The sequence below is a fragment of the Eleginops maclovinus genome, chromosome 20, assembly GCF_036324505.1.
Source record: "Eleginops maclovinus isolate JMC-PN-2008 ecotype Puerto Natales chromosome 20, JC_Emac_rtc_rv5, whole genome shotgun sequence".
In the NCBI taxonomy this organism is placed as follows: domain Eukaryota; kingdom Metazoa; phylum Chordata; class Actinopteri; order Perciformes; family Eleginopidae; genus Eleginops; species Eleginops maclovinus.
The window spans coordinates 21,184,922-21,211,538 of NC_086368.1; the positions used below are offsets into that span (position 1 = coordinate 21,184,922).

The following is a 26,617-nucleotide window of genomic DNA, read 5'->3' on the forward strand; positions in this document are numbered from 1 at the left end:
TCTTATTATTGTATAACAGTCCCGTTTAGGTCGTGTTTTTCTCTTGCGCCTCTGTGTCTTTGTTTTTGTGCTTCTGGCTTTGAGCCCTATATTTGAAATTTGAATGTAAAACCACCATCGATACTACGCAGTTATAATAATAAAACCAGCTATAACTGGTCCTTAAACTGCCGCTGTGCGCATTTTGCTTCATCATTTCTTTGACAGTTTGCAAATGTGTGCAGTGAGGCGTGTGTGTTGGAGGGGTGTGTCTACTCTGCAGTACAGTGGTAGGCTGGGAAGCAATGCCGATGCTGCATGGCGATCTTGCCATACATTTGCAATGCATGAGAAATCGCCCAGTAGCTATGCTATAAAAAGACGATTAAACAATCCATTACATGATCACACTGGGCAAACCTTGATGAATTGTTGAGCCCACAACACGGTCAAATCTCTTATTTTCTTTGCAACTACGCATCTATTACATTTGTTCATTCATGGTTGTGTGACCATGGGAGCTCTGCTATGTGGTGTTAATGGTGTGTGCGTGTGTGTATGTGTGTACGATGGGGCCAGTGGAGGGGGCCTGGGTGAAGGTCAGGGGTGTGTCTATAATGTAAACACAGTAAAGGCGACAGATACGAAGGGGAGAGGAAAAAGAGAGAGGAGGGCCTCATCCGGTTCCATATTACTGCTTTTACTTCTGCTGCAGCCGGAAAACAACAGATAGATCTGTGCATATTGTGAAGAGAACATTGTGCTCTGTTTTTTTACGAGGCCTGGCAATATAAGGTTTTTTTGTTGTTGTATTAAATGAAAGCTTTATCAAATACAATTAAATTACATTGACTTTTTCTATCCCATTCTGTATCTTATCTGTTTGTGCTATTTTGAAATTATCTTTGTTTTGGCCTTGAGCTTAAAAACATAATACAATTTAGAAAACATGAATGAACCTGAGATTTCAGATCATATCAGAAACAAAAAAACATGTAGCTGAAACTACCCACCATCTTACAACATGTACAAACAAGCAACTATGTCGTCTTTGTTGTTTTTATCAAATCTGTTTCAGGTTTTTAGCACATTTCTCTCCTGCACTCATCTAACAGTAAAATGTGCTCTAGCTACAGTGATTTGTTCACTGCTTTTCTGCTTTCTGAATCACATGCCAGTAATGCATTGCTTCCAAAACAACAAGAAATTTGATGACATTCCTTAAATGTCCCTGTCCACTCCACATTAGACTGCGAAACATTTTGTACCCGCTGCCTGGGTAAAGAGTACAGAACCCTCAACAATTTATGGCCACACCAAAAAGCTCCAGCCTGCACATGCAAAGTTCAATGTCATCAAAAAATGTGTCACATTTTGTGATCTGACTTAAGCAAATTAGCATTACCTGAGCCCTCCAGCACGTAAGACATGTGTCATAAGCTTGTTGACTGTTGATTCATGTCCAGTGACTGGTAGTAAAGTGAGTGGGTGTTAGGTTCATGCACATGGAGAGTTGATTCTTGTCCTGCGGCTTGGGCGGTTTCCAAGTCTGGCACCAGCATTGGATCAAGCTGCTCCGCTAACAGGGATTTGTTTGGCTCCACAACACCCATGTCAGACATGTATCGTGGCCCAGCCATTTTGTGTTCTCACATGCTCCGGCCCTTCACAGTGAGGTGGCCCACTGTTTGGAAACCAGGAGAGTGGAAATTGTAAATCAGAAACACTTGACACACTAAAACTTAGCACCAGTGCCTAAAATCAGTATTCCTGGCACTGGTGCAGGGAAATAAGTAACTTGCATAGTAACATCGCACATGCCTTAAGAACAAAAATAGTTGACTATATGCTTTTCTACGGTGCAAAGGGACAATAAAGGACATCAGTTAACACCCATATTAGCAAATGCACATTGAATCCTATGGCTGCAGATTTATAGGAGATGCAATTAATTTTAAGTTGAACATTGGTGCATTATGATGTTGTTATTCCCACCGTAATAAAAATTACCGATAAAGACAATCATTTACTGAAGTGGGGGACTGTGCAGAGTGAAATTGCTAACTGTATGTGTTAATATTGTGCCAAACACTAGGAGTAAAAAACAGAAATGAAGAAAGTCGTGTTATTGAAAATAGATAATCAGGGTAAAAACATCATGTTGCACGAAAGCAATGTATAGCAAATTGAATTTTAGTCAGTTAAAAGATAACATTTACTTGCATATAAACACAAGTCATGAAACATAAATAAAAACAACAGAAAATACAATTTAAAAGCTGGGTTTGAAAGTGATTTACACATTTACAACCCTGTATACTGTATACAGTAGAGCCATCAGATAAAGGCATATCAGGTAAGATAAGAAATACAACTCTAAACTATGTCATGTCCAATAAACACATGAGCACGTGATCAAACATCATGTGTCTAAATTCTTTCTTGACCTTATAAAACCTTTTTAATTACTGAGGACAAACAGAGCCACAAAAGGAACCAAATCTATTTGGCAGATCTTTTTGCCTCCCTTAAAAATAAAGGAGTGTTTTGTGAGTAACAACTGTGTCCACAGTGAATGTAAGTAAAGCTCTCAGTGAACCAGTTTCCTTAAAGCACCTGAAGTTATCTCTGGCCAGATTCTGAAAGTGTGTGCAGATCAGCTGGCCGATGTTCATTTGAATACACCCAATCTTTGCCCTTTGCTCCAGTTTGTAACTTTGCAATACAACATGTATTCATGTCGGCATATAAAACCTAGGATATCCTGCTTGAGGGGACTACCACCCTGTGGCATTTGCGTCTGTCATCATGGGATGCCTTGGGCTGCTGGTCAAAACCCTCATAGCCTCACTTCCCCTGGGAAATCTATACAGTCTCTTTACCATAGAGCAAACAGATTAACTGCTTCTCCTCTGTCAAACTTGCTCATGAAGAGCACATATCTGAGAATACTGATTATAACCCAGCCTTCAATATAATTCTCATCATCTTCACGGACTACGTCTCACCACTATGATCAACTGAATTTCAGACTTGCTGAAACGCAGAAAGAGATTGGCACTTCCTCCTCTCCATTCTCAGCAATGCGGACACCCAAGACTGTGTGCTAAGCTCATGCCATTACTCCCCGATCACACATAACTGAGAGGCACAGCACCACAGAGTCCTGCTTTCATCATTCTAAAAAGGACATCACAGCCATCAGCAAAGTCACTTACTGAGTTTTCACAAGAGAAGCAGGAACAAACATGTTTGTCTTCCAACCTGGTTTCTGAAACATTATCAACTAAAAAGGATGTTATTTGTAAAGTTCAGACCCATGTTTAAAGAAACAAATAACATGTGTATTATATAACATAAAATTGCAATTTTTCTTAGTACCGTGTTTTTGTGTGCACATACAAATGTCTGACAGTGACAAGTCTTCATACGAAGTAGAGGTGAGACTCTCAAAAATGATGTCAGTACAACAATGTGAAAGAGATAATTGTGAATGTCAGAAAGCAGCGAAGGCGAAGAGGAAACCCCCCCACTCTCATCAATATTCCCTAAGTGGAGACAGTCAGCAGTTTCAGGTTCCTTTAGATCAGCAATGCTGCGTGATTCAGCTTGTCTTCGTAGATCTTCACTACCTTCTACATGTGCTACAATGAGAGTATCTGTAGCAGCTGCATCACTGTGTGGTGTCCGAGCTGCACCACCCTGGACTTTAAAGCGGTAGAGCAGGTGATGTAAACAACATAGTTTCGCACAGGCAATAAAGGACCAACCCTCTAGGACATTTACCACAGGAGATGCTTGAAGGAGGCCCTCAGAATCGTTTAAGACCACACTCATCCTCATCAAGTCTTTTACCTTCTGGAAAATATTACCAGCATATCATTTCCAGAGACAGCAAGTTCAGGACATCACAATAGACAGTTAAATGTATATTCTATAACACGTAGGTTTGAGCAAGCTCTCTGATTGATCAATAAGCGTGTTTGATTCCACGATCAAACAATTATCAAATAGAATGTGCCTAATCACAAAGTGGCCTACCTACGCCACTAGCCTACCTAAACTACTTCCATGAGCCTACATCGTGAGGTTTCCATAGCGACGTTTAGCGACACAGCCGTTACATTGCTATACTTTGTCTCTCGTTGGAAATCGGTAGCTACAAAATGTCAGATTTTGAAGTTAATTTTGATTTGTTGGGGGGCCTCAGTATAGATGAATGGTTGGACATGGACACGGACCACAAAACCAACGAAAGATTTGCGGCTGTTTCAACTGATGAGTTGAGTGCTTTGGAAAAGAGTCGTAACGAAAAGAGTACATTGGCGTCAACTACCTGGGCTGTCAAATGTCTCCAAGAGTTCTTAAAAACCCAGGAGAAAATGGTGGATTTCGGAACTGTGTCCAAACCGGAGCTGAACAGCTTACTTTACCAGTTTTATGGAAGTGTTAGGAACACTAAGGGCCAGCAGTACGCTATTAGTTGTCGGTTTGAGAGCTGGGATCAACGCTTCGTTAATGACCCTCCGTACAGCCGGGCATGGTGTTTGATGAAAGACAATGAGTTTACCACTCCGGACTCTTCAAGTCACAAACCTGAGGCTGTCTTCTTCTTCTTCTTCTTCTTCTTCTTCTTCTTCTTCTTCTTCTTCTTCTTCTTCTTCTTCTTCTTCTTCTTCTTCTTCTTCTTCTTCTTCTTCTTCTTCTTCTTCTTCTTCTTCTTCTTCTTCTTCTTCTTCTTCTTATTATTATTATTATTATTATCATTATTATTATTGTCGTCGTTGTTGTTGTTGTTGTTGTTGTTGTTGTCGTTGTTGCTTCATAAGGTCAAACTTGCCTAACATTCGGGGTTTTTTTTATCCTTAAGGCCCTAAATATGTGACGATGGCATTTAACGAGGAAACGAAAAACCATAAATGCCACAACGACAGTACTGTCGTACCAATAATGACGTTCAACAACGGCCTCTCGTGTATGACTGCTTAATCCAAATATCCCTCACTTACATCCTGCCTTCACTTCCTCCGTTGATCTGTTTCGAAAGGTTCATTTAATATGTATCTTCTTTTCCCATATTCAGTGTTTCTGATCTTGATGGTTTGTGATATTTTTGCTGTACTCTACAATTAGAGCAAATTTAATTAAATCATCATTTTATTTATTTTTATTGTAATGCTGTTGCCGGTGTTAGTTATGTAATTTGAATAATGAATTGTCTGTAACAGTTAAAAGCAATCAAGTTTATAATCATTTGAAATGTAGGGTATTATTGAAATAGTGTCATTAAATCCAAGTAGCAAACTAAAGTACCAAACTAAAGTACTAGAGTAAATGCACTTTTTGTCCTTGATATGAGGCTCAGTAATCAAATAACCATTTTCACAACATCAATAACACTCCAATACTTATTTGGAAAGAAATGTGGGTGCCCTTACTCTTACAATTATAACAGAACATAAGGTATTTTAATGTGTGGCTCAAGGCAGAGTACTGCATGTTCTCATGAGTGTTTACTTAAACAAACATGTCCCTTTTGTGTCAACAAAGTCTTTTATTGCAGCAAATATTTTCCGTTGTTAGAATTCATTCCTTCTTCATCACATTTTAACTATTGGAACTAGAGGTCCTTTTTCTATTTAATAATTCCTTGGAAGATAGCCGGGAAAGTGGAAGCTTTTCTTGGACTCAGACTCCAAAAAACTCTTTGAAAACAGGTACTACTGCTACGTGATGCAGCTATAGGCTGTGATCATTCATTCACAGACAGCATCTGAAACCCCTTAGCCTACTGTGGTTAGTGTTTTTCTTCAGAGGCTCGCTTCGAGCTGTAATATGGAGATCTGACTACACAAGGTCTATTAGAGTGCCTCTGGTTCCCTCTTCTGGGAGGATAAGGAACAAAAAAGCCACCAATTTCAATATTGTTTCACAAATGGCACAGAGAAAATGTGCCTGCCAACAAAATGTGCTGCTATGCAACCGGTTGAGCTTGTTCCAATCAATTAAACCCAGGAGCTCTTATTGTGCTACAGGACAACGAAGCCTAGAGATGAAATCATATTACACAAGTGATTATCCCTTACTCACAAGTCAACTGATGAATTGTGAACTTGTGAAACTGATGGACATGTATAAGATTGCTTAACTGGTTTGGTTTGGTTGGTGCTTTGGCACACGCACACCTAATACTATCGCTGTGTTTTGCTTGTGTATCCTATATTGCGACAAACTACCTTTCCCATTCAAAGCAGCACAAACACAATTTTAACCTTGGGCTGGCTACAGCTCCAATAACGCCATACATTATGGTCTTCTTAAAAGCACCTAAGCAGTGTTTTTTGACTTTCTCATTTTATTTCCTAATGAAGTGACCCACCATTTCCCTACTTCAGAAAAAAAGGAAATTAAAAAAGGCGTTACTAATCTATCCATGCAATCAGCAAAACATGCAGTTGCCAAATGTATTAATCTGCCAGAAATCTAAATTGAGTTTCCAGATAAGATTAACGTCTACAGATTGTTTGACCAAAGATGCTCTCTCTGGTTTGACACCTTTTGGCAATAAAACAATACAATGTTTTATTTTGAAAACAGGGCTTTTATTTTGAGGACCCGAAATCGGATAAGGAGTAGCTAGCTACCAGACGTTATTGAAAGTATTTGACGTGACCTTAATATCTATAGTACTTTCATTGATAACACACATCATTTGGCTCGGTTAGAAAAAAACGTGGTCGACTGTCTGCAGCGTTGGATAGATGTACTTGTTATTACCAAGCTACAAGCTACATCTAATTCAACACTCCGGTCCTCTGTCTCGTCACACAGCGAGTTTCGCTAGCTTACCGGAGTTAGCTTTGTGAGCTTTCGTTAGTTAATAAGCATTGCTGGACTACGGGTTAATGGCACTCTGATTAAGAGTTTAACTGCATCGATAGCGTAATGTTCACGAAACGAATATTGTTTTTTCTGCAAACAAAGGATATAAATATATCATTATCTATCTAGATTGTATAATGGCGTGGCTGGTCCCATGGTGTAATGGTTAGCACTCTGGACTTTGAATCCAGCGATCCGAGTTCAAATCTCGGTGGGACCTTATCCTTTTCATTGTTACGGTCAAATGTTGTTAAAGCTGCTTTTGATTTGAGCTGTTCAAGGAGGTAGGTAAATGTAGACGCTGAAAATACGTGGTAAAAAACTGGAACCATACAGATAGCACATTTATATTAACAAAACCTATTGGACCACGGTTTCTATATTTCATATTTGCTTAGTTGCAATACTGACAAGATATATTGTTAATAATACTATTCCTGGATTTTAAACACATGAGAAATCCCATTTATGGCATTAACATTCTTTAAAATGTTTTTGTATAATGTAGTGTACATATTTTTAAATATGCATAGATTTTGACATGCTTCTCCCATGTTTGTAAACATAGGGATCAATAAAGTATTTCTGGTTTCCTAAATATATGATTTAGTATGCAAACAAGTAAAACATCTAATGGACATCACAAGAACCGTATAAATGATGAAGCATACACACTACATTTGAAGGATTTTATTACTTAAAATGTCCTGTCAAATATGACATACATCATTCTTCTCAGAGGCCTAAAATATATTACTTCTTTGACATAAAAATCCATTATTAAAAAATTATAACAGCGCTCGAGCCATTTTAAAACCGTATCAGTTTATAGAAAATACACAAGTACCAAACAACAAAATGTACTGATAAAAAAACAACATTTCAACATTTCTTTACACAAAAATGAAGTCTTTGGCTTAACTTGAAACTCCCCTGCAAGACATAAATTACTTATTATGTCTTGCCTTGGGTTATAATTATTGAAATAGGGCTGTGACTAATATGTGATATGCAGCGAGTTTTCTGGTACCTGTTCTTTTTAAAATTAGGTCCAAAACACTGCATTTATTTTAGATGCTCTCATATGAGACTGTCCCTTAACTCTAACTACAAAGTAAGGCTATATTTAATTTCTAGCTCAAGAAATAATATTCCCATAATCCTGTCCACCCCCTTTAAATTACATTCATTCATCTAAAAACGGATTCAAGGCTGACCCCCTTTTACTTTCTCATGTAGTTAAAATCCATAAACATGTTGTTTAAACATCTATCTGTCTGTGTTTTAAATGTAAAGGTTTAGCATTATACATTTCTACATCTGTGGTTATCACCTCGACAAAATACACTTTTAATAGTATAGTTGCATCAAGAACCCAATGTAGATTGTTACAAATGTGTGTAACCACTGACTTTAATGTCTCTTCAGATAATGCATACACATAATCGTTTAAATGACTTCCTTTTGTTTTATACATTGCATCCGGACTAATGTTGCATTAGTGCCACTTTATACTTATAAACATAGATCATACATAAAAAAAATAAGAGTTTTCCTTTAGCTGTAAGTATGATGTAGAGAAACTTCATCACAAATAACAGTGTAATACATGGATTGTCCCTTATGCAGCTTGTGAATCTTTTGTGCATTATGTGAAGTATTTGAAGGTAGATACAAATAAAATAGATTTATTCACAGCAAAATAAAAAAAACAACATTTGGCAACAGTAACCAAAGTAAGGTCAATCTTTGGTTTGTTAACTAATCCTATTTAACTCTTTGCTCTGTAACCTGAAATAAAAAGAATACTTTACAGAGCATTGATCTGTCAGAAGTGGATCCTGTTTTTAAAACAGGCATACAGTCGAGTACAGTGGTGCAAACAAATGTAGTCACACACACACTTCATTAAAAAATCTCAACCTCAAAAAATATCTCCCGCTCTCTCATCTGCGTAGCTGAGGCCCCAGCATGACTTTGTTGATAAAGTTGACAATGGCAACTGCTGGCTGCTCCGGGTCCATCTCTGCAAACAGGTGACACACGTTCTCTGTGGCGCTGCCGGTCCGCCTCGCCACAAAGCCAAACATCCTGCAGGGAAAATAAAGGATCTAGAGGTTAAAAGACGGAGGAGCTAATAATAACTTAAAGAAACCCAATTTTGTCTGAAAAGGGCAAAAAAACACACATCCGGTTGTGATTAGCTGCCATGCAAAAAGCACATTGTACCAGTGAGTAATATGTTTTGCCAAGAAAAAATGAACGCAGTGAAGCAAGCACTTACTTGCTTGACGTGCTATCAGAATTAGTCCACCTGAAGCACGGGCACACAAATAGAGACACAGACAAAACGTAGGAAAACATGAATATCAGACATTAAGACATAAAGACTAGAGTAAGCAATGCACTTCAGACAAGTCCTCTCAAAGTGGAACGTCAGACAAATAACAGAGCACTTCTATTTACAAAACATAAGTCAATACAGGGAGTATTTGTCCAGCAGCAACAACACATATTTTACTGCCTTTTCAAAAAATCAGCCATAAGATGCGAGCACATTCATTAACTCGTACTGCCAAGGCCTGTCTCTCCAACATCTCAGTGACCCACCTCTGGTCTTGGGGGTTGATACTGCTGAAAGTCACACTGTTGATCGGGTAATGTCTTCTGAAAAATAGCCTGTGTACACGCAAACAATATTAATATGTATTTGCAGTAAGCTTTAAGTATCCAATCTGAGGTATAAAAATCATATTAACCAGTTTCATCTACTGAATTAAAAAAGTGATGAATGCTGATTAAAGTAAGTTGTGGTGTATAAGATGTACCTTCTTTTGCTGTCGGTCAGAGTGATGCCCTGAGCAGACACTTTGAAGTGGACCACTGTTGCCACCGGACGTGGATTCAGTGCCAAAGTACACTTGGTAGCCTTTGAGATGGCCTCTGGGCCCGTCAGCGACTCAGTTTCCACAGAGTTCAGGTATAACACGTTGCAAGCTTGTTTGTGAGAAAGAAGGGAAAATATGAGGTTTGAGTGGTCTCTGCTGGTAAAATGTGAGATCTGCAACGATGGTGCTGCATGTTATCCTCTAAGGAAGTTATTGACCAAAAACACAACAACCCTACCTGCTCCTTGTTTGAGGAGGTCAGCCGCAGTGCTGGTGTTTGTTGCGCTCTGCATCTCCTGAAGCTCCCCAACCAGATCTGAAACATCACAACCAGTTACTAAACAATGCCTTCTAAATGATTGTAATTCCAGTATATATATTGTTAGGGTTATCTTTAAAGTCTTTATTTGCTCTCTGATTATAAATATGTCTGATGTGAAAACAATTGGTATTTCATATTCTGAATGAAAATCAAGACATCGAAATGTAATGATTCAGAGTTTACCTTTTTCTGGGATGCGTAAGGCACAGGGCAGGGAGATGGGAGTTATTGAGTGCTGGTACACCAGGGCAGATAAACTTCCTGAATCAAAAAAACAGAAAGGGAAAATAGGTGACACAGATTATAATTATTATGGATAAGAAAGCATTACAAGTAAGGCAACGAAAAGGCAAATAACAACAAACGCCTTTAGGTTTACAGCTTAAAAACCATCAGTTTCAGTATCTCGCACCAAACAAAACGTGTGAAACGCATTGCGGCAGGTGTCTCCCACATAACTGACCGAAGTAGGACTCGTTCTGACAGCCCTTGATCTTGACTCCCCGTGGCCCTGTCTCGATGAGGAAGTGTCTCACCAGCTGTTCCAGAGGGTCCCCTGGGAGAGAGGAGAGGAAGAAATGTAGGCAGACTGTCATGCTGTGGAGCATACTCCATATCAAGATTCAGAATCAGAAACAAGATTCTGATGCTTATACACATAGCATAATGTACAATATCACCATCAGTTGGGAAAAAAACAAAACGTACAGGAATGCAAGATAATAATGAGCACTTGATACATTTTTTTTTGATTAATCATATATTCATTTATTCAATATGGGTATAGGATGGGAGTCGGTTATCTGTGTTATGCAGATCTTGGGCTAGACTGAAATATGATGTTTTAGTTTTTTTTAAAATCTGATTTCTTATTTCAAAGGTTACATTTCTAAACATATTCTGTTGACTTAAATAGCATAGTTTAGTATTAATTCAAAAATAAGCCACATTTATACTTTCACCTGGCTGCTAAACTGTTGCTGGTACTGGAAGTGTATTTTGTATATTGTGTAATTTCTAGTTGTTTTGGTAATCTTTAATATCAATATTTCTTTTTAGAGTTAGAATCGGAGGATGAAACCCTCTTTATTTGTCACATACATGCACACAGCAGAGCACACACAGTGAAATTGGTCCTCTGCATTTAACCCATCCTAGTACTAGGAGCAGTGGGCAGCTATTGTGCAGCGCCCGGGGAGCAATGGGGAGGGGGGGATTGGAGGTGTCCGGTGCCTTGCTCATTGACACCACAGCAGGTGAACTGGGACCTCTCCAAGTAGCAGTCCACTTTCCATATTTTTCCAAGACTGTTCGGGGACTTGAACCGGCGACCCTATGATTCCCAGTACAAGCCCCTACTGACTGAGCCACTGCTGGACTTTGTATGCTTGCTTGAGTAATATTAAGCTGTCTTTGGCTCTTTGCTGTTACATTCGTAAAGTTCTCCTCTGTGGGTCTAATAAAGGTATCTGATTCTGATACATAGTTTGTGAATGCCAATTTGACGCGACTTAACTGGTGCCAAAATTGTTCTGTTTGGACAGCAGATATCTTGACTTGCCATAGTATGAACGGCACAAGTGTTGCTTATAACATGATTCACTGCTTTGTATTTAAGTGTGAGGCTTTGCAGTGTGACTGTGAGCAAGACCCTGGATCATACCTTTGCAGCCAGTGATGTTGGCATTAGGAGGAGGGGTGGCCACTTTGAGGGCCAGGCCGTAGGCCCCCTGGAAGGAGTTACTGTCTCTGATGAGGAAGGTTCCTGGTCCTTTGTCCTTCAAAACAGCTATGGCTACAGTAGAGAAGACACATTGGGTGTTAAAGTGTTGAATAAGAGATGCAAAATGACTAAATACAGGTTAAATGTCCCCCTGCTGTTTCTAGTCTGAGGTATTTAGTTTCCCTGAATGACTACATCATTGATGGTGTATGATAACATTGATTTGTTATGATGTCAAACATGGCATCATCCTCACCTTGGTCTCTGGAGATGCCTGGCTTGTACCAGTACTTTGAGCTGTCCTGCACAAACTTAGCGTTGACCTTTATGTCGGCCTCTTCCCTGCAGCTGTGTTGTGAAGACCCCCGTCTCTGCTCTCCCACAGAAGGGGAGAAGGTAACGTGGTGCGCGGGGGAAGGAGCTGAGATCACCCGGAGTAGAGAGTTGTGTCCGTTTAGGTGTCCTTGCGGGGCAGAAAGTCGTTTCTTCTCGGGTAGCGGTGGCTGGATGGCGGGGATGGTGATTGCAGTGTACCCAGTGTACGGTACATGAGGGACGTTTAGTAACGGGTAGTAATATGATGCTAAGGGAAAGGTGGGTGTTTGGTATCCATCTGGCACGGGTGATGGGGGTTTGGTGTCCGTTGAGCCATCTCTTTCTGGAGTCAGCCTCTGTCCTGCTGCGTCTGTAGATGGTGTGGAGCGCTGGGGGGAACAATAAAGGTCTGGGGAACCAATAGGAGAGTTAGGGGAAGTGTTGGAAGGGCTTGAGCTGAGACTGGTAGAAAGGTTCATGGATACGCATCTGCTGCCCTCAGAGGGGGTATCATTAGGAAGGGCGGAGCCATTTAGTTGCACTTGGACTGGAGTGATGCAGACAGTAGCGTAATTTGAAGTCTTTGATGGGTTAGATCCCTCTGCGGTTCCTGTGATCTGGGCGATGACAAGTTTACCATCAGAGCTCAAACTCTGCTCACTTGAGGCTTGTGTGGAGTTGATGGATATGTTGGAACTTTGAGTTTGTGTTACACTTGGTACTGGTGTGATGTCTTTGCTGCTGGTTGTGCTCGACTCCAGATGTGTCGCGGCTTCCTGGCTTTGAGTAGGACTGTCGGCAGTTACACTAAGGGAAAGTACAGTGAAAACAAGTTAAATATCTACAAAACAGAATGAATGTCATTTCATTTTCAGTTTTAGTTGATGTTAAAAAGGAAAAGTTTCTCCTACCTGTCCTCTGTGTGTGTGGGGCTGTTGCTACCAATGATTGTGTAGTCATGATCAGAGTCGAGTCCAGGGGTGCTTGACTGTCCGTTAGAGTCCGATTTATCCTCTGAACCCTGGGATATGTCATCTCCCACATCAGCCTTGGTCTGTTCCACTTCAAGAAGTAAGATACAAAAAGATCAGATGAAGGTATAACAGGAAATTAAAACAGATAATAAGAAATACACATTTAAAGTGAAAAAAAACAAACAATCCCCACTGTATCCTTTAACCCAGAGTCCTATCCATTACCCCTATCAAATCACCTTTGGGTTGCTCAGCATGCTGCTGGTCTCTAGAGGGGGTCTCAGGCAGTCTGCCCCTCCCAGGAGAGGGGCTACTGGTGGGCAGAGGCGAGGCTGATCCAGAGTGGTACCCTGAGACGTAACCCCGGCTCTCATGGCTCTCAGCTGGAGATGACTGATAAGGAGAGCAGGGACAGGAGTGGCGGGGCTGTGGGGGAGTGTGATACCCACTGCTGGCTCCATCCCGCACATCCATCAGAGACTGGGGGCTGGGGTAGCCTTGATGAGGTCCAATGGCATATCTATGATCCGGGTTGGGATTCTGATCCAATGTGGAGTGGCAGACGCGAAATGCGGGCATGGCTGGTTTGCACTGCCAGAACTCTGCCTCTCTCGCCACCTCCCATGGATTTTCACTTTCCCATAGGGGAGGGGCCTCTCTTGTTCGTTGTGCTCCTTGAGACCAGTGTGGGTTTTCTGATTGATCTGGGTGCAAAGGATGGATGGCTCTGACTGATTGGTGCTCTCGTCTGTTGGAGCAGTCCCGACAAGCACAACCAGAGGACGACGTTGGAGAGCCAAAGAACATTTCCCTGTAAGGGCTGGAGGGGAGTGAAGGATGGGAGTGATGGGTGGACGGGTTGTGGCTGGAATAATGGAGCAGGTGACACTCCTCCCCAGTGCAGAGTCTGTTTAAGGCTGGGAGGGTGTGGCTGTGTGGGTGGGTGTGTTCAGGGCTTGAATAAGGGTAGCAAGGCCTGTGCAGACAGGGCAGGGGTGGGGGTGGGACTGGACGTTCCCATGGTAACTCTGGTAAAGGATGCCCACTATGTCGATGGCAGAGTTCCATATGAGTTGAATGAGGAGGCGGGGACACGGATTTGGTTGGTAAGGCCGGGAGAGTTTGGCTTTTCGGGTTCTTTTTAATGCTGATGCAATGGCCGTGACAATGACCTTCAGAACGGCATGGCTCCCGCTCCCTCTCCCATCTGCCGTCGCCACACTTTGTAGTCGAACGCCCGCAACTCGAGATTTCTCGCCTCAAACCTCCAAGACTTGATGGGTCTCCGTCATCTAAAATGGCAGTCTCTCTATCCTTCTCTTTCCCTTTTCTTTTCTCTTTTGTGTCCCCATCTCCTCTCCTCAAGGGACAGTCAGTGTTTTCTTTTGTTGACCGGTTTATGGGTGGAGGTGCGTCTTCCAGGTGATCAGAGGGGACTAGAGGGTGGCTAGAGTCAGAGGTGTGGGTGAGAGGCTGGGTGTGACTGGGAGTTGGAGGCTTGACTGTTGGGCTGCTGGTGAGGCATCCATTGGGTGACGTTGTTGAGGCCGTCAAGCCCGGCCCACGGCGTTTCCTCACCTGGGCGTACAGGCTGCCGTCCAGAGGGCCCCTCGTATGAGGGATATCTGGAAGGAACAAGAAGAGAGTGATGTTTTCTACTGGTAACATAGAGGCTACTCTTACACCTGTGTGGGTGCGAATGTTTCTTACTTTCAATGCTGTCTTGGTGGTGCAGGTTGAAGTTCTCATAAGAATCCCATCTGACCACAGGGTCTGACGTGTTGAAGTCCACTTTGATGGAGTCGTCATTCTTGCGGTATTCTCGACCTTGGAAACCAGACATTTTGATACGAAGTTTATGATACTATACAAAAATAGAAACAGATGCAGTGACACACAGAGACTTGACAAACATTACCTTTCATTTTTTCAGGCCCATTGGAGAAGATAAACTCGACTGTAGCATCTGGAGGGAACCTGTCATCTACAGACAGAAGAACATAAATGCAAAGCCTAAAATATCCACAATGTGACTACAGAGACTGATTAAAAACAAGAAAGTGCATTCTGTGAAGTGGAAACACCAAAGGTAATAGATAAAGAGACTGGCAGTCACTCATCATAATGGAAAATTCAAAGAGTTTCTTTTTACCTTCATGCATGAGTGTGTGTAATGTTATCTGTACATTGCATGCATACGTCAGCATGTAGCACTCAGAGCAACTGTCATGAGACTGCTGCTTACTGAGCCATGTACAAGCATTTCCCCTTCATCTCAACTGTCATCTGATATTTGTCTCAGAATATACACATCCCCACAATGGACTGTGGCTCTATAATAAGTGTCTCTTAAATTATACAGCCATTTCAGGAAGCAATAGAAATAGACAGAGTTTTCCGTTTGATCAGTAGTATGTTTGCACTCTATTCCAGATATATCAAATATATATGTACATTTTAGTGGAGTAAAGCAGTAGTCTTACCTCCACTGTATTTATTTATGCAGCTTCTTTCAATGCACACAAGTTTATTTAGGAAAAGCAGATTTTCATACAAGTCGATTCAAAGTGCTTTCATAGAAAAAGGTAGAACAAATTGCTTTACTCAGAAAAAAAAAGCTAAAACAACAAAAAAGTATTATTTTAAATTAAATGAAAACCCTAAGGATGAATAAAAAAAGTCAGATTAAATCTTAAATTTACTGAACGATACTTATTTCTAATTTCCAGAGGGAGTGAGTTCCACAGTTTAGAGGCATAATAAGAGTAGGCACTCTCATCGGTAATTTTATGGGAACAAAAGGAAAATTTGAAAGAAAAACTGTGGAAGACTTTAGTGTTTGGACTGCCACATAAAATAAAACAAATGTCCTTTTTGTACCTATGCAGGCCATGTCCAGTTCAGTCTTGCCAAACCACAGCTGGGCTCCGTGAACCGTGCAGGTGTGGAACTGGACTCTGAACACCACCTCCCTCTCTGCTGCTCGACTCCGCCTGTGGTAGCACTTCACCTGCAGAAAGATGGAGGTTAAACAGTGATGCTCAAAAACACAAGCTATTTTACATGGACTGCATACATAATGCATATGTAGACATAGCTAGTAAATCCATTTTTGATTTGCTTCATGACAGTGTTGTTTTAAGTCGGATCATACGTGTTGTTGCCATGTCAATTGATTACCGTCCCAGACAAATAAAGTGCTTCAATGTTTCCCTAGCTTGCTAAGGGCTCTGAATGTTTTTACCCTCTCAAAGACATGCAAATACAGTGTGGGAAAACAATTTAGCATGCGTGTTTATGGTCTGCAGAGGATTTAAAGCTTAATCTGAAAAACAATCATGAATTTTTGAAAGGAAAATTTACATCACTCAGCAAAGACTTAGTTAATTTTTGTATAAACAATGGAGGGATTGCAGCGAAGTACAATTTCTTAGTAGGATTTAACAAAAGTCTCATTCTCACCATAATATCCCCCTTTAATAAAAGTGCTGGCTCCATCGTCACACACAGCTTCCTCGCCCTGGAGCTCTGGGGATCACTGGATACACGCACACATAGACAGAATAAAACAACGGCCACAGCAGCTCAAAACACACATTTAACCAGTCAAAACATGTGTCTGCTGGGTTAAACAGTGGTAAACACATTAACCTCAACATAAGCACAGAGCAGCCTACACCTAAACACAGACAGCAGCCTGTGTAGACAAACGGTGTCAGTTCGACAGTGGAAGGAAAGACTCTGCAGGAGGTGAGGTGAAAACCAAGTGGACATGTACTCACTAGACGCCTGAAGTGTAGACGAGCTGTAGAGATTGGTAGATCTTCAGGAATGGAAAGAAACCTGCAGATACAGAAAGAAGTTGAGGAAAAAACTGTAAAAGGGGATCGTATACAGCAAATGATTCATGTGTTTTTTCCAATGTAAAACCTTTTCTGTTGACTTTTCAAAGCTATGATTTAATACAACATTAGTTTGTGTAAAACTGACCTCCTCCCGTCTGAAAGTTTGGTAGTGATGGAATGAGGATCTGATGGAGGAACAGAGGACTGCTGTTCATTTTGATGGTACCTGACAGCAAACCGCCAAAGTAGTAGATGTACCTGAAAGAGAGAGGTGAGCAAATGGAGTCACTGAGGCAAATGACAGAAGCAACAAGTGATATGTGGCAGAGGAGGAAAAACTAAGAAATGCCTCACCTGTTCTGAGAGGGCTGTAGGGATGAGGAGACTTTGTCTTCACAAAACTTCCTCATCGCTAGAGTGGTGAGAGCCTGGTCCGCTCTGTGGAGGGATATTAACACTTTAGCACAGATTGTAGTTGTAATGTGGTGTATGAGAAGTGTAAATCCAGGCTGGTGTTCGTCACTTTGGAAACAATGTAATATATTTAAAAAATATTTTTTCCAGACATTTCCTTTTCTTTTGTCAGTGCTTGCCAACACAAATCAAGATCTGAATACACAAAGGAGATGATCCGAGCAATGAATGATGAAGCAATTGATCAATAAAAAAAATATTGTTAATAATAAATCATCTTTTACAGTTTTGGACTGCTGTTTGGACCAAACAAGCTATTTAAGTATAAGCTAAGATAAGCTTATGGGACAAAATACAGACTATTATCCTACATAATACAGTATCTAAATATAATTATTGTTAGTTGCTGTGCTGCAGTGATTATATTAACTAAACCATGACTCAAAGAGTGCTGGCCTTGATGACAACCAAATTTAACTGAGAACTGAGACGATTTTCAATAACTGGGAATGTATATTTAGAGACAGGTATCACATTTTTCCCTGATTGTTTGACGTGAGGTGTACATTGAAAACATAAAATTGAATTGTACACAAGCTAGTATAAAACGTGGCTTGTTAGATTATGAATGATGCAGTTTACCCCGCTGATATCTTGCTGTAGTGCATGTAGGCTGCCACGATGACCCCCGTCTTCCCTTTGTTTCCCTTTCAGGACAAAGATCAAAGTGACGATGAAATATCTTTTCACACAGTTTTACATTTTTCACAGCTAAGCGAGCAGATGTGGATTCAGGTGGCGCTGACCTTGCAGTGGAGGACCACCACGTTGTTTGGGTCAGAGGTCAGCCAGGTCTCCATGGCTTTACAAACAGCACAAATCCTGTCCAGGGGCGGGGCGTGAACGTCAGGCCAGCCGTAGTCCTGCACCTGAAGGAGGATAGATGTTTCTAATTACGTTTTGTTCAAGGGAGTAAAACCCTGCCCATTAACATTACAAAATAAAAAGTTTTTAGGAGTAAATACTTTTGAGATGTAAATACTTTTACCTTTGGGTTAAGTCTGGTGATGTCATGTCTCTTCTCGGATAAATTCAGTAGCTGAAAAAGGATGCATAAGAAGGTATCAGAAATCTATATTTACATATCAAAAGAATACATTTAAAGAAAGAAGGGGAAGGAAGGGTGGAAATTATAACACTGTCAGACCTAAAATAACTGTCCTAGAAAGTTACACAACAATGCAAAATGAAACCTGTTTCATTTATTTTAACAAATAACAGCCTCAGAGATCATTATTTGCAGTCTTATGACTAACCAAGAACTTGTCTTGGTGCTTGGATTTCAGCATGGAGGCCACTTCCTGTAGGTCTCTGTGGTACCGCTGCTCCTCCAGCTCCGGCAGGAAGAAGACAGAGATGATCCTCTCTGTGATGTAGGTGAGGTCAAAGTCATAGTGGCGCTCCATCACATGCTCCATCACTTGTTCAAAACTCTTACTCCTGGAAATTGTGACAGTTGATGGTTTTAGTGCAGACAAAACAGCCATTAGAGCAGTCTTATTTAATAAGCATTTTATTTCTGTGTATCTATTTTCATGTGTGATTCGGGCTTTTTGGTACCTCGGCAATGAGCCTCTCTTCTTTTGTGATGTAGATTTAGTGGAGCCGTTCTGTGAAAAGCAGAAAAAAGTAACTCTACTGCTGTGATTCATTGCATGACATCATATAAACGTACATGTACACTCTTACCGAGTCTGGCGTTGAGGTGCAGGTGGGAGTCACCTGAAAGGAAATGAGCACAAGGTTAGTTTTTGCAGCAGTCACAGTACCATATGTGAACACACACGCACTGGGAATGAACCAGCACATGCCAAGTCATGTGTTTGGTTTAACGCTCTTGGTCCTGCTCCAGCAGCCCTGATGAAGGGATGGAAGGGTGGAGGGTGGAAGAGAGTGAAGAAGAGCTGACTGAGGAGGATGGTAAGATTCATTCTCACTTTCCTTCTGTCATCTGCTGCAGCTCGTTTCAAGAAGAGGCTGTCAGCACAGATCCTGCTGTTCCACATGATGGGTTAGTGACGCATGATGTCTGACACACACACACACACACACACACACACACACACACACACACACACACACACACACACACACACACACACACACACACACACACACACACACACACACACACACACACACACACACACACACACACACTTATACTTATGAAGTCAAACAAGCACCAGAAGAAATGTAAAAAACTTAAGGACAGTGTAGTTCTTTGTATAAGTCATGTGCAAACGGACTTATTTTGTTGAATAAAAAAGAAAAGATTGAGAACGAGAATGATTTTGTGTTCTTTTCGCATCGTAAAGAAGGAGAGGAGTGACAAGGATTACATGTGGCGTGCAGTCCTTGTAGTCTGCTGGTGAGCCAACAGTTAATTTGCCAAAACCACAAACACGCATATACACAGAGAAAGAGAAAGATGAAGAGGAAGAAGGGCAAGCTGAGGTCATTTTAATAGGCTACAGCCACTACTTCAGGATTGTTTATTGTGAGGACAGCAGTCGACCCCGAAGTGACAGGCTATAGAAACTGCAGTGTCATGCATATGCTACTTTTCCGACTCATTTCATAAAGTAATTTACATTGCAATCACATCAAATGATTAAAAACAATAAGAAATGCATTAATAACACAACCTAACATAATAAAGTAAATGAGCTGAGAGGCGGAACAAACGTTCCACACCACTAAATGCTCTGAATGTAAACCTTGAGAGGTGACACCCTGTCAACTTTTGACCTCTGAACTGCTCCATGAAATTGATTGACAGCTGAGCTTCCCCTGTGGCCAGCGCTGACAGATGTCGGGCAACAGGTTACAAAGTCAAATGCCTGCAATCACAATGATATACAACTCTGGAAAACAACAGCCGCCGTGCAGAAATACACTCAATATCTGTAGAGAGTACAGTCGAGGTATGATCAATACTGGAGGGTATTCAATTCTACATTTCAGATTTACATTTCTTTTAGATCCATGTTATAACTTCCAGGTAGATGTTGGTTTAAGGAGTTATCTGTAAACCATTCCTGCTCTAAGTCCTCACTGGGAATGATTGTCAACTGAGCTCCAGATAAATTTTATTGAAAGGAAAATTAGATTTCCGTTCCTGAGAGATAAGGTTAATTTGTTTTTGTCTCTTTGCAATGGATCAGAATATCTGCATGTCCAGTAGGCATATCATGTTGGCAACACAAACATGAAACATAATAGAAACTAAGCGAACCATGAAATGAGAAAATGGTTGTATCTTAGAAACTACAAAGAGCACAATCAAGCATTTGGTATCTATGTATTCACAAGTTAATTACCACCATGTTCAATGTCAAAGATATGCCTTCGTATGTAATGTGAGAAATGTTTTCATATCATATATATTGAGTACAATGTACTGTCAGATACTTTGTGTGACCAGATTTTAAGACAACATTTTCTGGGTGTTTTACTGAACATCCTAAATAGAGTCTTTGGGTCCAAATAGGAGACTAATGTCTGCTCCGAATGTTCAAACTGAACACTGGAAACCAAATGGATTTGCTGCTAATATCCTAAACCTTGCAGAACAACTTGTGTGCTGCATTAGAGTAATATAACTAATTTATTTTAATGTTCTATATTTCCAAGATGGGAACAATGGCACCCTGGAACATTACATAGAAGATGGGATTCCAATTACATGACATAAACCCAAATGACAGCTTTCTTACTCAATGGCACTCACACAGACAGGAGATGGCAAACAACATTACCGAGGGAGCACAGAGAAATACTGACGGAGAGATTAGGAGAGCGTGATGGGGGAAGAGGGAAACATAAACAGTCATGTGATCCAGGGAGGAAAGAGTCAAATGAGGAGTGAAGGGGAAAAGGGCATGCTGTAATTGATTACTGCGTGGTAGAGAACATTCAACAAAATGTGCAACTGCTGAACTGACAAGATGATGCCAGTACGTGAGTATCTTTATGGAGGTCTCTTACACTGACAAATTATTTAGTTAATATTTGTTTAAATCAATGAGTTTTTATAGTTATTTTCCCAATCCACCACACCATGAGAATAATCTGTACTTTCCAATGTGGCAATGCACAGCGACAGTTCACAAACACGTTTTAAAACCTACAGTAGGAAATGAAAGAACACAGAGATTCAGCCATAGGGGAGAACTCTTCTCTTAATAGGCTTAATAACGGTAGTTAAGTGGTCGGCTGCAGGAAGGAACAGAAGGAGACAGACACAATGTGCCCATGTGTAAATACATACACAGACACAGACACACACACACACACACACACACACACACACACACACACACACACACACACACACACACACACACACACACACACACACACACACACACACACACACACACACACACACACACACACACACACACACACACACACACAAACATGCACAAGGAAAAAGACAAGGAATGAACTGAAATGCAGCATAAAGGCAGAGGAGGAAGACACCGGAGTCAACAGGAAGCAATTTGCAACAGGATGTCAATGCTGGTCAACGTAGGTTCACACACGCACACGTACAGACAAACACACACAAACACATGCAGTGTTTACACGCGTCTGTGGTGGCTCTGCCAGCCTCAGGGTCTTCATTAATGCATGTGGACTGTATGCTGGAGCCACTGTGAGCATCTGGTTCAGTTTGTACTGCTCACCAGCAGCATTTACTGAGGTGCCAATGACAGCACTCCATCCCGTCCTTAGAGGCTCACTTATTGACTGTTTAGTGGTCTCAGATTGCGTTGTTCACATTAAGTAACACATTTTTTCTTTTTGTGTTTAGGAAAAATGAACAAACGTGCCAGAGGTGGGATGGATATAAAGCTACTGCCAGCTGCCAGTTGTCTTATTAAATAATGCATTGTCCATTAACTGCACAGAGGTATACGTTTGAATCTTTATAACGACATGTATAATATGTCCAAATTCTAACACACTCCATGTATGTTTTATATATTTTAGACACAGGAGGTAAAGCAAAGCACCTGTAAAGTAATTTTTTAAACATATTAGCTTTTAAAGGTGCTAGTAGATACATTCGATCAGAGCCATGCAAGTAGTTTAGCCTTTTTCCAGTTCTCATGTTAGGGCTAAGCTAACCTAAGCTAACTACTAACCGGCTCAAGCTCTTTATTGAACCGAGAGATATGAGAGTGGTATTGATTTTCTCAACTAACTCCGGGAAAACACGTGCATTTCCCAAATGTTTTTCATTACATGGATTTCCACCCTTTGTTTTATCGACTGCACATTTGACTTGCTTAAACAGCATTAATCTTAAGAATGTAACAATGGACCATGACGAGAAGTTTCCTGGCTGCTTCAGAACAGTGACTTTTGAAAGTTGTCACTGCCACATCTTGAATACTTACTCCTATTCCATGGAGAGGAAATCCAACAAATCTGTCGAAGCAGCTGAGTCAGTTTACGTGGAAACGGGAGATAAATGTGAGTGTTTGAGACTGGGGTGTTGCGATGCCATCCAGGAGGAACAAGTTTCACTCTGACAGTCGACTCAGAGCTGACACCACACTCAGGAGAGGGAGAAGTGAGTAAGCCTTCCCGTTTGAAAGTGGAAAATAAAAAATACCCATGGCTTATTCAAAGTTCCATAGTCTCACAAAAAGACACTGAAGGCCAATGTCCACTGAAGCTAAATAAAACTCTGAGGCTTTTAGTCTTTTTTTTGCCCTGACTGTTACTGTTTCACCCTGGGTACCAGAGGACAAATTTAGGAGTGGCTGTGATTTAGGAGGCTCCCATGAAAGTATGGCATCCCCTCTCCTTTTTCTCTCATTATCGCTCTGCCTTTCTTCTCTGTTTTCTTTCTTTGATCCCTCATTTCTGCATTCTGTCACTCCCCTCTGCTTAGCCCTCTCCTGCTAACCCACACTGTCCTCTCTCTTCTTCCAGTGCCTGAGGACAGGATGACGACAATCATCCCTGCCGTGAGATACAAGTATGTGCTCCCCCAAAATAAACAACATCAGATGACACCTCGATGAGCATCGCGCATACCCAAGGCAGGTCACTATGTCATAAAGAATAGAAGAGGGAAACATGAAGAAGCCAGATTGAGGGTTCAAAGCAGAAATGGGTCAGGGAGTGGTGATGTGAACGGAGATGTGAGAGGGAGGAAAAGACATCAGGAAGAGAGGAAGGATGAAAGAGGAAGAAAGGCAACAGAAATCAAGAGTGACTGCTGGATGGGAAGAAAGATGTCAACAGCTGAACACGCTGACCACTGACACACAGCAGAGAGATTTCACAGAGCTATTTTGAAAGAGCTATTTATTTTAGACTATACTTCCCTCAGAACACTTAAGGGCTCATTTAGTCTATTTCTCCATCAGTGATCTCACAAATCCACTTGCAGCAGCAGCAGCAGCAACAGTGACATTTACAAGACATCTGCCAATGGATCTTTATTAAATCTTTCCATTTTGGAATAATTGAAGAATAACACACGTTTATAGAAGCATACTGTCTAAATCCGGTAGAGCGCCCAATACTGCATCATTCACTTTAAAGACACATCTCAAAACACATGTGTATTTGCATATTGTAAGTTAATACGCATTTCTGATAACTCTTGGAAGTTTATATCTGGTACTTTTATACTGATTATGTACCTATCAAATAATGAAATATTTAAAACATTTAAACATACTATAAAATGTATGAATTATGCTCAACCAAATTGTTTTGTTTGAAAAACATGTAAAAAATAGAGGCAAAGACTTGCTGTGTATGTTTCCCTTGGCTTAACCTCTCAGGAAATGAGAAGCAATGAGTAGATATAAAGATTGTGCATGCATCCATGTATGTGTGCGTGTGTGTGTGTGTGTGTGTGTGTGTGTGTGTGTGTGTGTGTGTGTGTGTGTGTGTGTGTGTGTGTGTGTGTGTGTGTGTGTGTGTGTGTGTGTGTGTGTGTGTGTGTGTTACACCTAATTACTGATAAGAAGAGTAGGGCAGTGAAATTAAATCAGCCACTATAATTATTTGTAAACAGTGCACCATGCTGGTGACAATTATAAATAGCAAACACGATGTGACCAGCTCAATGAAGTTACACCGATGTTGTAACCACCTGGCAGGATTTTCTATCCACAACATCCACTCCAACCACCACCCTACTGAGTTATCCATCTCTATCGACTTAAAGATGTTCCTGTTGTTGTGCCACGACACGGTGGAGTTACTGCAGGAGAGCAGGTCCACCCGGTCTCCCGCGGTGAGAGAAGAACCGAACAGAAGAGATTGAAAAACACAAGACATTTGTTCCATGTCAAGATACCACATAGAGAAGCCTCAGAAATTCCCAACATCAAGAGCTAGACAGATAAACGATATAAGCATACTGCAGATATTTCACAATAACATACATGCTGTCCGATAAGTATCAATAGATCCCTATTAGAGGTTTCAGCTTGCAGATTACACAAGCACATATTCCATCAAGCAGCAGAATTGTTATATCAATTTATAAATCAGCATGACACATTAGCAGAACAGCTGGTGTGTGTGAGCAGACACTGCAGCCATCTGTATTTCACTACGCAGCATTAGGATCCATCAGATGATGATAGGACAGCTGACAGTGTCTGGGATACAAACATTTGTCCCTGTCAGGTGCCCTTTGGTCATAGAGGATTGTCTGCACACAATTAACTACAATGTGGAAGTGGATAGTTACTGTAGATAGGGAAATTGCGTTCTTACAACAAGTCACAGAAGATAGATTCATTTGAAAGAAAAAGTTCTTCATACAGATAGATGCCTGCTGCACACAAAAAAAGACACACAAATTCCCCAAAACAGTAGTTTGCAACATTTTACATCTACACGCATAAATCGAATAGGCTTTAGGTCAGTTTCCATATTTTACTAACCTGCACATGAACTGAACCGAACAGATCTCATTAAAAAGTAAATATTCAGTCACTATCATTAAAAATTTAAATCTGTGTATTTTTTAGTAGGTCACAGTAGGAGTCTCTGCTTCATCTTCTGCACTTGCCTTAATCACAGTAAATGAAATCCTCTTTCTGGGCAAAGCGAGAGCTCTCTGGCTACAGCTTTAATGAAATAATATGCACACTCACATGCCGCATTATCAGAGCAAACTCTGTGAAGGGGCTTAAGGATGTTAGACAGCAACTCGGTAGCAAAGAAAAAACGCACAAAGTACATGAAAGTCTAGGCTGACGTGCTGAATACATACAGTATGAATAAACTCAAATCAGACACAGAGCATGTTTTTACCTCTCAACAAGCAGCTTCAGTCTCTCCCTCTGCCTCTGAGCAGTCCTGTCTGTAGAGTGGGATACACCACCTCCCTCTCCCTCTCATACAAGCTCTCTGCTCACTCCTCTCTCACCAACTCCCTTTGCCTCCCTCCCTCTCTCACGATAACAAACACACTCCCTCTGTGCCAGCAGCATATACAACATAGCCTTTCCCTCTCTCTCCACTTTGGTCATTCGCACAGAGGTCGGGAAGCACGTCGACTGCGCAAGTGCTTTCCGCTTGCATGTGCTCTCTCACACACACACACACACCTCATAATACACCACATGCAGACACTGTGCAGCCCTGCTGTCCAGTGACCTCTCCAGTGGCCTGAGGCTGAGAGAGAGATGACAAGTGGCAGCAGTACAAAGAGGCAGAGTTACATGCACTAGATAAAGGATGAAATAAAAAAAGAAATAGTAGGGACTGTTATGGAGATGGAACTTGGCTGGCAACACACGGATGAACACATTTAAAACTGGTAAAGGAGAAAAAAACGGCACAGAGAAGGCGGGAGAAGAATGACTATAAAACATCATAAAAGTAACAAAGATGAAAGGTAAAAACAGATGAGGACAGTCAGACGCAAGAGAAGGAAGTATAAATAGAATATGTTGACATACGAGCAGCACGTAGGAGCATACAGTGGAGGCATAGCGTGACATGAAGCAGACAGCAATTTGCAGCCTTGACCTAATGTTTCCCTTTATTTATGAATACCCCCAAATGGGACTGATAACACACACACACAGTCTGCCTCCTCAGCTGCCTTTCACTTATTTGCGTCACCCCCCCTCCCTCTGCATGATCACTCACTGGGGCAGGCATCTACGGCACTCTTGTTATTTTCTATATTTAACCTCTCAAACTCAGATTGATCATCA

At 41.1% G+C, this 26,617-nt stretch overlaps 1 protein-coding gene and 1 non-coding gene across 4 annotated transcripts in view; one reads left to right on the forward strand and one right to left on the reverse strand.

The window, feature by feature from the left end:
• The first annotated feature begins 7,009 nt into the window (after window positions 1-7,009).
• trnaq-uug (transfer RNA glutamine (anticodon UUG)) lies at window positions 7,010-7,081 on the forward strand. Its single transcript has one exon. It is a non-coding gene; the product is annotated as a tRNA-Gln (tRNA).
• A 455-nt stretch (window positions 7,082-7,536) lies between these two features.
• Window positions 7,537-26,617, reverse strand: part of LOC134882786 (tensin-2-like) — a 29,030-nt gene continuing 9,949 nt past the window's right edge. The window contains exons 1-25 of one of the 3 annotated variants that reach the window (XM_063910724.1): window positions 25,707-25,779; window positions 19,092-19,124; window positions 18,963-19,012; window positions 18,659-18,842; window positions 18,391-18,441; window positions 18,149-18,271; window positions 17,985-18,049; window positions 17,283-17,366; window positions 17,074-17,186; window positions 16,866-16,926; window positions 16,546-16,621; window positions 15,964-16,093; window positions 15,002-15,067; window positions 14,794-14,910; window positions 13,323-14,708; window positions 13,021-13,171; window positions 12,051-12,916; window positions 11,735-11,866; window positions 10,535-10,627; window positions 10,255-10,332; window positions 9,988-10,065; window positions 9,690-9,858; window positions 9,472-9,540; window positions 9,146-9,175; window positions 7,537-8,952 (exon numbers count right to left, since the gene is read on the reverse strand). In XM_063910724.1, coding sequence (XP_063766794.1) covers window positions 8,808-8,952; window positions 9,146-9,175; window positions 9,472-9,540; window positions 9,690-9,858; window positions 9,988-10,065; window positions 10,255-10,332; window positions 10,535-10,627; window positions 11,735-11,866; window positions 12,051-12,916; window positions 13,021-13,171; window positions 13,323-14,708; window positions 14,794-14,910; window positions 15,002-15,067; window positions 15,964-16,093; window positions 16,546-16,621; window positions 16,866-16,926; window positions 17,074-17,186; window positions 17,283-17,366; window positions 17,985-18,049; window positions 18,149-18,271; window positions 18,391-18,441; window positions 18,659-18,820 — 4,245 coding nt within the window. In that variant the 5' untranslated portion in view covers window positions 18,821-18,842; window positions 18,963-19,012; window positions 19,092-19,124; window positions 25,707-25,779 and the 3' untranslated portion in view covers window positions 7,537-8,807. Of the gene's footprint in view, window positions 8,953-9,145; window positions 9,176-9,471; window positions 9,541-9,689; window positions 9,859-9,987; window positions 10,066-10,254; window positions 10,333-10,534; window positions 10,628-11,734; window positions 11,867-12,050; window positions 12,917-13,020; window positions 13,172-13,322; window positions 14,709-14,793; window positions 14,911-15,001; window positions 15,068-15,963; window positions 16,094-16,545; window positions 16,622-16,865; window positions 16,927-17,073; window positions 17,187-17,282; window positions 17,367-17,984; window positions 18,050-18,148; window positions 18,272-18,390; window positions 18,442-18,658; window positions 18,843-18,962; window positions 19,013-19,091; window positions 19,125-25,706; window positions 25,780-26,617 lie in introns of those variants that run through there. The other 2 variants (XM_063910722.1, XM_063910723.1) reach the window with 2 other exon arrangements.